This window comes from Semicossyphus pulcher, unplaced genomic scaffold (assembly GCF_022749685.1).
Source record: "Semicossyphus pulcher isolate SPU_LCO1_2020_fin unplaced genomic scaffold, fSemPul1.0.p SCAF_13, whole genome shotgun sequence".
NCBI lineage: Eukaryota > Metazoa > Chordata > Actinopteri > Labriformes > Labridae > Semicossyphus > Semicossyphus pulcher.
The window spans coordinates 5,050,001-5,063,759 of record NW_027211637.1 but is presented as its reverse complement, the minus strand read 5'-3'; the positions used below and the strand labels follow the sequence as shown (position 1 = coordinate 5,063,759).

At 39.4% G+C, this 13,759-nt stretch overlaps 1 protein-coding gene and 7 non-coding genes across 8 annotated transcripts in view; all 8 read right to left on the bottom strand.

Moving 5' to 3' along the window:
- The window catches only part of ctnnbl1 (catenin, beta like 1), a 54,443-nt gene extending 48,251 nt beyond the window's left edge, over positions 1-6,192 (bottom strand). The window contains exons 1-5 of the mRNA XM_069660436.1: positions 6,082-6,192; positions 4,827-5,066; positions 3,025-3,131; positions 2,567-2,706; positions 1,262-1,359 (exon numbers count right to left, since the gene is read on the bottom strand). Coding sequence (XP_069516537.1) covers positions 1,262-1,359; positions 2,567-2,706; positions 3,025-3,131; positions 4,827-5,066; positions 6,082-6,111 — 615 coding nt within the window. The 5' untranslated portion in view covers positions 6,112-6,192. The remainder of the gene's footprint in view (positions 1-1,261; positions 1,360-2,566; positions 2,707-3,024; positions 3,132-4,826; positions 5,067-6,081) is intronic.
- A 4,837-nt stretch (positions 6,193-11,029) lies between these two features.
- trnav-cac (transfer RNA valine (anticodon CAC)) lies at positions 11,030-11,101 on the bottom strand. Its single transcript has one exon. It is a non-coding gene; the product is annotated as a tRNA-Val (tRNA).
- A 6-nt stretch (positions 11,102-11,107) lies between these two features.
- On the bottom strand, positions 11,108-11,180 carry trnar-ccu (transfer RNA arginine (anticodon CCU)). Its single transcript has one exon. It is a non-coding gene; the product is annotated as a tRNA-Arg (tRNA).
- A 354-nt stretch (positions 11,181-11,534) lies between these two features.
- On the bottom strand, positions 11,535-11,607 carry trnar-ccu (transfer RNA arginine (anticodon CCU)). The gene has a single exon. It is a non-coding gene; the product is annotated as a tRNA-Arg (tRNA).
- A 354-nt stretch (positions 11,608-11,961) lies between these two features.
- On the bottom strand, positions 11,962-12,034 carry trnar-ccu (transfer RNA arginine (anticodon CCU)). Its single transcript has one exon. It is a non-coding gene; the product is annotated as a tRNA-Arg (tRNA).
- Positions 12,035-12,373: 339 nt separating this feature from the next.
- On the bottom strand, positions 12,374-12,446 carry trnar-ccu (transfer RNA arginine (anticodon CCU)). The gene has a single exon. It is a non-coding gene; the product is annotated as a tRNA-Arg (tRNA).
- A 343-nt stretch (positions 12,447-12,789) lies between these two features.
- On the bottom strand, positions 12,790-12,862 carry trnar-ccu (transfer RNA arginine (anticodon CCU)). Its single transcript has one exon. It is a non-coding gene; the product is annotated as a tRNA-Arg (tRNA).
- Positions 12,863-13,205: 343 nt separating this feature from the next.
- Positions 13,206-13,278, bottom strand: trnar-ccu (transfer RNA arginine (anticodon CCU)). The gene has a single exon. It is a non-coding gene; the product is annotated as a tRNA-Arg (tRNA).
- Between the last annotated feature and the right edge of the window lie 481 nt (positions 13,279-13,759).

Here is a 13,759-nt window from a genome sequence, read left to right as displayed (position 1 = left end):
TTTCTGTTTTTTTCGACTATTTCGGAGACATTATAGCGTTTGTTGTTAGCCACGTAATTAACCCTGTTGAGATGTGTACCCATATGTAAAATGTATATTTAAAAGGCTCATTATAACAGTTATGTAGCTTACTGTAATGTAGAACAGTCTAAACAATTATCATATCTTTCAGCCCTCTTAAAAACCATTTTCTGTATAACATGTAACCTCAGCCAGATGATGCATTTTACGTAGTCTGGCGGAGGTTTTCCAGGACGTTAGGACGCTCGCCTCCGATGTCATGTCTCGTTCAAAATCATCAGGTTTGAAATGTAGATTGCAGACCCCAAGATGTTTTAAGATGATCCACAGGTATATTCTCGTGGTATTTCAGATTCTGTACCGCTCTGAGCCATTGCCTTCAGTGAAACGGAAGTATTTTATTCCAGCGTCTCTTGCTGGGCCGTTCCTCTCAGAGGGAGGGACGCAATGTACGCTGGGTGTTGTAGGAATGTAGAATGGGCAAAACTGCTGTTTGTACAACGTTCTCCACAGCTATGTCACCGATTTCAAATATTATTGCTTCTATCGATTACAGAGAACACCAGCTTTGACTGACTGGCTTTTTCCAGGGGAGAATTGCTCCTTTCAAGTTTTTTTTTACCATGACCAGTGGAAGAATACTGTGGTTTGGACTAGAGCCAAACAACTACCTACAAATCATCACAATAGACCTCATCTTTTCTTCAAAAAGGGTGTGAGAGGAGATGCTATAATTACATGGTTGACATCACACTTTAAATTAATTTGTTTTTTTCTTGAATAAGTTATTGTGACTTTTAAATTAGATCTTAAATGTGCTTAATTGGCTCAACGACTCATACTGCCATAAAGCTAAAAGAATACAAACAAGTTCAACTAATAATAATTTAACTACGACAGAAAGCACAAACAAGATGCATATTTAGCCACAATTTAATTATAAGGTTTTAAATTTAATAGACAATTTGTTTTAATGACAACACCAATAAAAACAAATTTTTCCTAACTTAATTCTACACTTAATAATATTAAAGAAATGTCTTCTGCAGTCATGGAAGAGCGTGTAGTTTGAAGAGACAATAATCTTAAAATGGATATCTTTCAGTCAGTGAGGGCTAACAAAGGCATTGCTTTCATCCCCTCAGTCTGATTTGGAAGCCAGAGCCAAGAAACTTGAGTATTGACTCCAAAGTGCTCCGTCATCAATATCTTTAGAGTCTGATGTAAATGCTGAACTCACCAGAGCATCTATGAGTACCTCTGCCCCCTCCTCGCTCTCGTGGAGTGTGTCGATATCTGTCAGCTCCTGCAGCAGGTCCACCACTGCTATGGCAACATGTGGTTCAAGCTAAGGACAACACTCTTCTGCTCAAAGACTACTTGACCATGTAAGCATTGTATTCCTGTAGCAGTGTCAGACTAACAAATGACCGTAAACAAAAAGGACCAAAATCAGCTACTAATAATAAATCGTACTATCATTCAATCAGATTTACATGATATGCTTTTAATTACGGTGCTGTGCATTTTGTGAATAATTATTTTTTTGATGAGGATAGTAATAATCTGCACTTTTAGTACTTTTTCTCTCTACTGTTCACACGTTATCTGTGGCTCTCAGCCTCAGGCCCATTTGTTCCCACTAAAGATGAAAACATTAAAAACCTCTTCTTATATTTTAAGAAGAAGTTTGGTTATTCTATAAAACAAACGAATTTCAACTCTGATCTTGCGGTGAACTAGTATGTGGAATTGACAGGAAAAATCAAGGGTCCATGTTCCTCATATAGGGTTGCACCTAATGATTATTTTTTTAATTGATTAATCTAACGATTATTTTTTTGATTAGTCGTTTAATCTAACGACTAATTTATTGTTTATAAAGTTCTCAAATTCAAAAGGATTGCTATGACACATAGATTAATTTAATCACTGTACGTCATAGCATCCCCTTCCCTGAACCCAATTGGACCTGGACGCGGAGCAGAGAGAAAGTTAAGCTTAGACTGGTACCGGGGCTTCATTCAAAACGTTTGATTCTCAAGCCAGCACTCCCCAGAACGTGACGCTTCAGGAGACCGCCAGCAATGAGTGCCAAGATCCAATTCTGCACGCCATATCTTTATTGTGCTCCAGCTCTTAACTCAGCCCTCTTGTCTTTGAGATGCATCGATGCACGTTATACAAATCGACATGTTTCCGTAATTGATGATGTCAATTACATCGCTGAGTCGCCCCAGCCCCTATCCTCATAACAACGGAGCATGTTGTCCACTGCAAATGTTCAGCATGTTGATGTATTGTCTATAATTTTTTAAGCTTGTTGGGAGAATAGAAAGACATATCAGGCTTTTGTCTACACATGCAACACTTAGTAGTCACTGTTGGTTTTGGTCTTTTCATAGGATATGTCAACACAAATGAAAATGCAGAATAAGGCCAGAATCATCGCTTAATAGCAATATTAAATGCCAAAATCAATTAACAAGACCAATCGCCCAAAAATGAATAGATAGTCTGAATCAGTCTATAAGTGAAAGGATATCAGTGTTTTCATGACTGAGGAGGCCAAGCAGTGAGTGGACGGCATTCAGCTCCACCAGCAGGTGGTACAGGTCTGGCATTGTAGCGATCACATGCATTTCCTGGATAATGTCGTTCAGATCCAGCTCGGACTCCATGAACCTGGTTGAAAGAGAAAGACATTTTGGTTAGCATGTTCGCATTTCATGTTACTACAAATCTTAAAGTGCAATATAGGAATTTAAAAATTAAATAAGATGTGTAGTAACCTGTCATGAACTTAAGTACTAGACTACTTTTCTTTAATGCATTGTATTTCGGTAAGACAGTGTTATGCTTTTAAGGATTTCAGAAAAACTGTTATGTTATTCTGTGAATCCGTATGATATTTATGTAAAATCACTTATTACAGTGTTTCAGTTTTTAAAATATGTACAACCAACAGAGCAAAACATTGTAAACTCTCAGTACTGAACTTACTTCTCTGGGTTGTCTGGAAACTTAATCCTCAGTTCCTGATTTTTGTATGATCGTTTCTCAAAGGTCAGGATCATTTTCTTCACTGAACTCTCATCCACCGGCTCTGCCTGTTTCACATAAGAGACGGAGAGGGAAGAAATGTTTAAAAAAAGCAAGTCAGAGAAAGGGGAAAGGGCCCTTTAAGAGGCAACTTCTGCAAGGACAACAAAGAAACATCAGAGTCAAACTAATTATGTGAGTGGAGCAAAGACATCAGAAGTTTTCAGCAATCCGGGGAAATGTGAGTGCATTTCAGTGGAAAGGAAATGTGTTTGACCTCCTGCTGGCTTAAAAGCCCTCTAAAGTGTTGGACAGATAATGACAGGTTAGGAAATTGCAATTGTCTGACATTATGGCACAGTGCAGCACTTTACTCTGAGTAGCTCTTGACACAGTGAATAAGAACTTGGCTCCAGAACAGGATAATAGATGTTAAGTTTTCTATGGCCCTACTTAATATGGCAACAGTGGTACTGACAATGAGTCTAGTGCTGACGTTATACTACTTGAGATTTAGACTCAAATTGCAAATTGCCAGAGGTGAACACAGATGACTAACCTTGACTATCTATCCTAAATGTGAACATAGAATGTGAACACATTAGTTGCTTGTTTGCACTCTTTTTAGCTTTTCTGTATAAGACCTTGTTCCAAGATTCAAATACATTGATCACCTTCAGATTGTCTTACATTTCGTGACAAAAGTGCCCCCGTCCCCATATACTTTGACACAAAAAATAAATAATACTTTAACTTTTGATACACACAATGCTTGAACCTACAGACACAAACTCAATAAAGAGTGTGCCAGTGTTTGTCAGGCTGGGTTAGGCTTCTGGTTTCAACCACAGTGTAACATGTATCAAAGGAAAAACTCCTGCATTTTCAGTGAGCTATGGATGCTTTGATTAACCTCAAACCTCCAGAGACAATTAGGATAAGCCACATCTCTGCCATGCCATCTCTATCCTGCTTCATCCACCGTATGGAGGATGGGGAATGAGTCTATAAGTGCTGACAATTAAACATTTAAGCTTTCCTATCACAACATCTCAGTGCAGATAAACAGGTCATACAAAACCAACAATGAAGCAACAGCAATGACATCTCCAGAAACATAACAAAAGCAGTTATATAACTGTTAAACATAAAAAGTGTCTCCCTAAGACATAATGTTAGTGAAAATAACTGTCATGTGCCAAACCAAAGTTTAATATTGCTGTGACGAGATGACTGTGATACATAACAAAAACTGAATACTGCATATAAGATAAACATTTTCTCTGTTTCTTTGCTGAAATGTTTGAAGCTCCTTTCTTTTTTTACAATTCCAAATAGAAGATCTGTCCTTTGTTAACACAAGGTCTTTGTAATTTTCCTCACTTTCCAGCGATTGGTAGGTTAACCTTGCAGCCCCACCAAATCGACAAAAATTAATCTGAGCATAGCTGGTTAGCTGGGGCTTATTCTGATTGGGCAAATGGAGTGAAGGTATCAATGACTCCATCTGATGGTTTGCTGAGTGTGAATGCACGTCCCGTGCACCTAAAATCTTTTTTCTTAAACATGCACTTGTGTTCATTTTTGTGAGTTGACAATGGCCAGTAGTTCCTCTACCAAATTCTGCTGCATTCAATGATGAAATACACTGTTTACAGCCATACAAAGAAAGGATATATTATAATTTAAAAAACAAAACATTGCACTTTACGGGAAAGCAAATGTTACAATTCTGTAATAATTTAATTCTTAATTTCCCCCACCTCTGGTTCCTCTTCATCCTGGTCCATCAGTTTCTCTAGGATCTTCTTCTTGTCCCCAGACAGCTCCTCAGCCTCCCTCATTTCACCACCTACTTCAAGTCCTGCTGCCGCTGCTGCTTCTCGGTATCTGGCCAGATCCCTGGCACCAAGCCCTTTCTGCTGCTTCCCTCCTCTGGAGTCTTCATCTCCTCCTGCTGCACCCCCATCCTGCTCCCTGGGACGCTTTGCTCCTCTATCTGGCTACAAGTTATAAAGACAAAAGACAACATAATGATGTCAGGTCTGTTTAAAAAGGTACATAGTAATGTTGCAAGAACTCGAAATAACTACGGTTTAGCTCATATTACATGGTGTGGAACCTAAAATTTGACTGAGATTTTCTCTTTTACATTTAATGCATAAAAACTGAATAGATATTAGTCAAAAAATGCATTGTTATATGCCAAACGTAGCTCAGTATCTCCATTTACCGGACTAGAAAAACATGACATACTCTACCACAAAAACTATTAAGCAACACTGCATCAAGACTATTCATGAATCATTTCGAACTCATAAGTGTTGAATTAGCACACTTTCAATACCGCAGCAGGTGTTCACCAGCTTCTCCAGGGAAATGATAAAGTTAATAACAAGCTCCACCAAGCAATTTGACACTATTGATTTTAATGAAATAAAGCATCATTTTTTGTATACTTTGAGCCGTAATTTCAAATGAATAAGAATGATATGTAAAATGCATTTCTTGTATTGATGAGAAATGTGTACATAAAGAATAAGAAGTCACAACATCAATTAAGCGAATTTCCAATGGGTATTGGCATACAAGACAGGAGCTGTAATCGAACAGTCAAACAAATGCACAAGATCTACAGAGCAGGTTTTAAAATGTATAAAGGGGAGTGTTGTTTAAGCCAGCATTAGAGTAAGCAAATGTTGTTACCTCCTTTATTTTCTGCAGCCAAATAGTTAGCAAGCTGTAAGTTAGCACGCTAACTGCTACCGTTTTTCAATTGTTAAACATGAAATATACCAGGTTCATGCGGCGCTATATAACTGTTTCTTAATGCAATTCAATGGTGGTTCACTTAATAAAGTATACAGACACAACAAAGTAAATGACGAGAAAAAACGGAACGTTCTTGCTAACATTCAACAGTAACTGCTAGCAATGCTATTACATTCAGTCCAATGAATGAAGTAAGGTTAGCTAACTTACAGTTACCAACACCGATGAGCAGAATAAAAAACTCACCTGATAGCTCAGGAGCTCGCCAACATCCATTTCAACGGGTTAAAAACCTAAACCTAAAAGTGTTTAGCTCAAGCTCGGAAAATAAATTAGAGCGTACAGTTCAGCAGTTATTTTTCCGGCTAACAACAAGCTTTCCATATACACATGCTTGTCGTAAACGTTTTCGTTCGCTGTCGTAAAAAGGTACTGTCGTAAACTTTGACCAAAGATTCTGAACCTCTTTGCTTTGTCTGTTGCCCATGAGACGATTAGACTGTAGGCATAAGGGTATTGATAAATGGTCATATTTATAAACAATGTATGATAACAACTCATGAATGGTACGACTATTGTTTTATTTCTCTAAAGCTGGAACAAAAGTAGTTAATTGAGGGGATAACATTGTCCTAAGCCTACACCTATGTGTAAAATTGTATGTATTGCTTTATATGCATAGAGATGCTTTAAGCAAGACTACAAATCTGATTTCTTATCCTAAAATATTTTTTAAATAAGTAACAAATTTGTCATAAAAACTCAGCTATTGGGCAGTAACACAAGCAGACACGTGCACATATTTATTTACAGCAATATTTCAATGTCACACATATAAATGGGTCATTTCACTTTAGAAGGTATAGAACAAATGTTTCTCATGTCATTAATGATCTCTGACAAATAAAAAGACAAGGCAGAGCAGAAGGCTCTTTATGAGATGAGTGATACAGTATTTGTGACAGGTGTTAAATTCACACCTATAGGGACATTTGTATATATTTGTAGCTTTTAGGGTTAGTAGGACAATAAATAAATTATATGAAATAATCACAGCAATGCAATGAGTAAATGAGTATTACTTTTGGAAACCTTTATAATGTTGTTGTTGGTGGTGGTGGTGGTGACACTGTTTTCAAAGAGCTGTTGATTAAATACTTTGTTTTTTTTAATAAGGGTGTTGTATAGAAATGCATTATACTGTGTAGAACAAGATCTTGATGTTATTGTGTTCACTTTCTGTATTGTTCATCATTTACAACTGTAGAATTTAATCCTTCAGAGATTATGCTGCCCTACTTCCTCTTTATATCTATTATGCAGACATATTCACATCTATTTTTGTACTTTTCTGAGTTTATATTAAAAATATTGTCACACAGTATGTTGTGCTCTAAGTAATACAACCAATATGTGTTTACCCACTAACTGAAATCCTTCAGCTTATTTGGCAATCCTGATATAAACCTCCTTAATTATGAAAGTAAAATCAGACTGTTTCCTCATCAGACCTTGCACACGAAATCCTGGTCTTAAGGGCTCAATTTTGCTGTTTTCATACTAGAAGAGCTTTATGCCAAGATGGCTTATTGTTCCAGACAGGCAGAAAATCACCTTTTCAATGAACATCTTTGGGAAATGTATAAGTGGTGCATGGTGTAGAAGCTTTCATTGCCACTCCAGTCTCTGGTCAGTGATCTGTGACAGTAGAGCAATAGAAACAACATTTAAAAGGAAGGCCACTGCCAAGCAGTCAAGCTTGACATTCCAGCAAACACGAGGGAAAAAGCACTTGATCAAAGGAAAGACAGAGACACAGGGTGAAAGAGAGGAAAGAGGAAAAAGGAAGAGCAAGAAGGGGTGAAAAGAGAAATTTATATGGAAATCCCATCCGGGGATTACAGGCCAGAGACAGCTTCATATGAATACAAAGCCTGGTTCGGAAAACTAGAGAGCTCTCGTTTTCACGAGGTTGACAAGTGAATTTGGATTTTAAAATATTAAGAAAGAAGTGCTCCAACAGACACCCTTAATTTACTAATCTTAGTTAAAGAATAATAATACATATATGCATATTCAAAAGAGTGAATTACCACAAAATTATTTAATTAATCAAGAATTCTGGACCATCATGCTTGTGAAGGAAATTTTTATGTTAACCTGTTGAATCTTATATGACTTTCCTTGTTATTATAGAGTCAATAATCATGGTGTAATCAGCTAAGGTTAATTGAAATTATATGTATTGTCTACTCCTCTCTTCAGGGTTATGTGCATGATTTTGTTTCTCTTTCTGTCCTGAGAAATAGTTAGTGGCCTTGCGTGGAGCGAAGAGCTCCCAGGCAAGGGGTAAACTCTAGATAGTCAAGCGCCTCAGCTAAAGTCATAACAAAAACGCCTTACTTTGTCTCTGTGAGAGGGAGTTCTTTCTGTAATGTATAACATACACTGTGAACCTTGAGTCTGTGTCAGTCAGCTAGACAGCTGCGTTCTGTGTAGTACTGGTCTGACCCAGCTCGAGTTGTGAGTTGCTTTACTCATCTTCTATTATTCTTAAATTAAAAGACATCAAAAGACAACTATGTTTCTCAAAGAACTTTATTGGTCTTGCCATGAGAAATTGCCACCACAATGCTTATCTTTACATGTTTAGTTTTGCTGACAGATAGATAAAATAATGATGATGAGCCACATGTTCATCTGATGTGGATGAGCCTGCAAATTAAAAGACGACACGACTGTTGTAACATTTCTAATTGTTTGGTAAACTTTTCACACAGGAGGTTCATTAATTAGTTTTATGTGATCCAAATAAATAAAAAATATACAGTATTACACTGTAAATCGATGTTTAAAAAATGGATTTATCTGTATCATTTCACAGAAGATATTTTCATAAGTCAAAATTAAAAAAGCACATATAAAGGTATAAATGTATAAATGACCAAGTTAATGACTGAATTCGCTTTAGCGGCTTCAGTTTCTGGTGCATACATATTGGTCAAACCGTCATTGCTTTCTGTTTCACTTGAATAGAATAGAGACATCTAACACAATGTTATTGGTAACACCTGCTTTCCTACAAGTCAACTGACTGACTAATGAGTCAAAATATCTGCTGAGAAAGTTACTTGTAAAGCTGTTTATCATACAACATTGTTCATCGAAGACCATAACAACAATAGAAAGATTAATGATCAGTGACTCCAACTAAAACTCAAGTTAAAGTTTTTAGTATAGCATTTTTCAAAGACAGATGCATTTGCATTTTGAGGTGCTTCACATGAAACTTTAAAATGTATAGAACCATAAAATTAAAACATTTTCTTTTTTAGAATAAAATATAATGTAACCAAATTAGCCAAAACCAGAGCAGATACAGTGTAGAAATAAACAACCCCCAAAAAAGATTATTTTCTCTTAGAAAAATCTGTGTGAGCGTCAGGAAAAGTTCATTTCAATAGGTCACTGAATGGTGAGTTACAAATTGCTTAGCAAACCATATCATAGTTTATGGTTGTAACATTGTAACATTAATGTAACATTAGCCGAGATGCTAATATTTGTTATCAAAGCTCAGAATGCAATGCTAAATGATGGCTGATCTTGAATGACAAGGGCCAAGATGATTAGCATGACCATGATTGGTTGGCAGAATACATTAAGTTACAATATCTGAGCACTATTATGTACATTAACCCTCACTTACATAGTAAGAAGGCCATTCTGCATTTGGGTTTCAAGTGGCTTTAAAAGAATCTTCCAGAACTGTGTTATAGATGTTTGTGAGAATTTAACCTGCTTAAACAGCATGATTTCTTTTAACCCGTTATAACAAGTCTAAGACCACCTGAAAACTCTCATAAAGTGAGAACACCCAAATAATTTGATATGAATATATTTTGTTATAAATAATCATATTAATAAATAGTGAGAGGACAATGTAAACATTAAACACTAAATTAAATCTTTAAATGTAACTCTTGATTAAGTTAGGTTTTCACAACCATAGAGTTTACCACAGGTCATTACATCTGTAACACACTTTTAGGTAATAAGACGAAGTACTGTAAATTCCTGATGATCACAACATTTCAGGGTGTTAGTGCATCTAAAGCACCACCAACTTAATGCTATTATTTTTGCGGTTTTTTTTTTAACCTTTAGACACAGCCAAGTGCTATATAGTCTTATTTCTAATCTTTATGCTTAGGTAAGATATGGCTTGTTTTAATCTCACTGAGTGATGAGCCTATTTTCCGAACTGGAGAACTAGTCTTCTGATAATTCCAAATTTTGTGACTTAATGTGACGGTCACTTAAATTTTCTTACAAACCAACTAGAAATCAACTAACTTTGAATTTCCTCATCTGCAGCAGATCGCCTCATCGATTCCCTGCTGAATTATACTTGTACAATGCTGTAGGATAATTTCCACAGAATCATACCCCATTCCTCTAAGACAGACCCATACAATTTCAAACAACCTGTGAGGGCTGATTGCATTAAATCAAACAAGGTCACTATGATTGTATCATGCTGCTGAGGCCAACGTAAGTGTGCTTAAAATTCAGAGAGGTGGTATAACTATTACTGAAAGAGAGAGAGAGAGAATGATGATGAAGGCTGATTGCCCTTGTCATTTCCCACTGTTAAGTCAAGTGGTGTAATCAAATAGTTTTAGATCCAATCTGAGTTATGCATCACATTAGCAGAACACACAGCCATGGCCTGACACTGGTCAGTAAGAAAAGGGAAACCACTGCCAGTAAAACTGTGTAAGCAGAGGAAGGTTTCAAACCCATAATCCCTGGTTTAGGAGGCTGGTGCCTTATCCACTAGGGGAGCAGTTGTCTAAAATCACACGACAATGGCAGCACCCATGGAAGTGAACATTGTAGATTAACAGCTACTGGACCATCAAGTAAAAGTCAACATAAAGTGTTTTTGCTTGTAATTCATGAATGGGCAATCTTTCTCTGTTTAGCGTGTCTTTTAGGAAATGTGTACTTTAATGAAAAGAAAGCTCTTGAGGATCGGAAGTTCTTGGGGGAACTCCCATTCTAACATTCTTCTCATTAAATCCCCAGAAGCTGTGGTCCGAAACACCCGTTTGACTTTTAACTTCTGTTCAAGGACAAATGTTTCATCCAGAATGACACTGGTCAGTGAGAAAGCAGAGGAAAACAATGCTAGCAGAGGATGGTTTTGATCCATCGACCTCTGGGTTGTGGGCCCAGTGCGCTTCCGCTGCGCCACTCTGCTGTGAACCACCCCAGATGGGACTTGAACCCACAATCCATGGCTTAGGAGGCCAGTGCCTTATCCATTAGGCCACTGGGGCTTCAGAGAGTCCATTTTAACCATTTCTGTCGACATACAGTGATTTCCACGACAAAGCAAGAATATGGAAAGGCCAGCGTGGGGTTTAAAATGATATGAGGCAAGTCCTTGGGGTAACTCCCTGTCGGACATTAATCTCATTAAGTCCCAAGAAGCTGTGGTCCGAAACACCCGTTTGACTTTTAGCTTCTGTTCAAGGACAAATGTTTCATCCAGAATGACACTGGTCAGTGAGAAAGCAGAGGAAACCACTGCACAGCCGCCAGGAAAACACTGCTAGCAGAGGATGGTTTCGATCCATCGACCTCTGGGTTATGGGCCCAGCACGCTTCCGCTGCGCCACTCTGCTGTAAGCCACCCCAGATGGGACTCGAACCCACAATCCCTGGCTTAGGAGGCCAGTGCCTTATCCATTAGGCCACTGGGGCTTCAGAGAGTCCATTTTAACCAGTTCTGTCGACATACAGTGATTTCCACGACAAAGCAAGAATATGGAAAGGCCAGTGTGGGGTTTAAAATGATATAAGGCAAGTCCTTGGGGTAACTCCCTGTCGGACATTAATCTCATTAAGTCCCCAGAAGCTGTGGTCCGAAACACCCGTTTGACTTTTTTCCTCTGTTCAAGGACAAATGTTTCATCCAGAATGACACGGGTCAGTGTGAAATCAGAGGAAGCCACTGCACAGCCGCCAGGAAAACACTGCTAGCAGAGGATGGTTTCGATCCATCGACCTCTGGGTTATGGGCCCAGCTCGCTTCCGCTGCGCCACTCTGCTGTAGACCACCCCAGATGGGACTCGAACCCACAATCCCTGGCTTAGGAGGCCAGTGCCTTATCCATTAGGCCACTGGGGCTTCAGAGAGTCCATTTTTACCATTTCTGTCGACATACAGTGATTTCCACGACAAAGGAAGAATATGGAAGGGCCAGTGTGGGGTTTAAAATGATATAAGGCAAGTCCTTGGGGTAACTCCCTGTCGGACATTAATCTCATTAAGTCCCCAGAAGCTGTGGTCTGAAACACCTGTTTGACTTTTTTTCCTCTGTTCAAGGACAAATGTTTCATCCATGAGAAAGCAGAGGAAGCCACTGCACAGCCGCCCGGAAAACACTGCTAGCAGAGGATGGTTTCGATCCATCGACCTCTGGGTTATGGGCCCAGCACGCTTCCGCTGCGCCACTCTGCTGTAAGCCACCCCAGATGGGACTTGAACCCACAATCCCTGGCTTAGGAGGCCAGTGCCTTATCCATTAGGCCACTGGGGCTTCACAGAGCCACTTTTTATCATTTCAGTGATTTCCACGACAAAGCAAGAATATGGAAAGGCCAGTGTGGGGTTTAAAATGATATAAGGCAAGTCCTTGGGGTAACTCCCTGTCGGACATTAATCTCATTAAGTCCCCAGAAGCTGTGGTCTGAAACACCCGTTTGACTTTTAACTTCTGTTCAAGGACAAATGTTTCATCCAGAATGACACAGGTCAGTGTGAAATCAGAGGAAGCCACTGCACAGCTGCCCGGAAAACACTGCTAGCAGAGGATGGTTTCGATCCATCGACCTCTGGGTTATGGGCCCAGCACGCTTCCGCTGCGCCACTCTGCTGTAGGCCACCCCAGATGGGACTTGAACCCACAATCCCTGGCTTAGGAGGCCAGTGCCTTATCCATTAGGCCACTGGGGCTTCACAGAGCCACTTTTTATCATTTCAGTGATTTCCACGACAAAGCAAGAATATGGAAAGGCCAGTGTGGGGTTTAAAATGATATAAGGCAAGTCCTTGGGGTAACTCCCTGTCGGACATTAATCTCATTAAGTCCCCAGAAGCTGTGGTCCGAAACACCCGTTTGACTTTTAACTTCTGTTCAAGGACAAATGTTTCATCCAGAATGACACAGGTCAGTGTGAAATCAGAGGAAGCCACTGCACAGCTGCCCGGAAAACACTGCTAGCAGAGGATGGTTTCGATCCATCGACCTCTGGGTTATGGGCCCAGCACGCTTCCGCTGCGCCACTCTGCTGTAGGCCACCCCAGATGGGACTTGAACCCACAATCCCTGGCTTAGGAGGCCAGTGCCTTATCCATTAGGCCACTGGGGCTTCACAGAGCCACTTTTTACCATTTCTGTTGACATACAGTGATTTCCACGACAAAGCAAGAATATGGAAAGGCCAGTGTGGGGTTTAAAATGATATAAGGCAAGTCCTTGGGGTAACTCCCTGTCGGACATTAATCTCATTAAGTCCCCAGAAGCTGTGGTCCGAAACACCTGTTTGACTTTTAACTTCTGTTCAAGGACAAATGTTTCATCCAGAATGACACGGGTCAGTGTGAAATCAGAGGAAACCACTGCACAGCCGCCAGGAAAACACTGCTAGCAGAGGATGGTTTCGATGCATCGACCTCTGGGTTATGGGCCCAGCACGATTCTGCTGCGCCACTGTGCTGTAGATCACCCCAGACGGGACTTGAAACCACAATCCCTGGCTTCGGAGGCCAGTGCCTTATCCATTAGGCCACTGGGGCTTCAGAGAGACCATTTTAACCAGTTCTGTCGACATACAGTGATTTCCACGACAA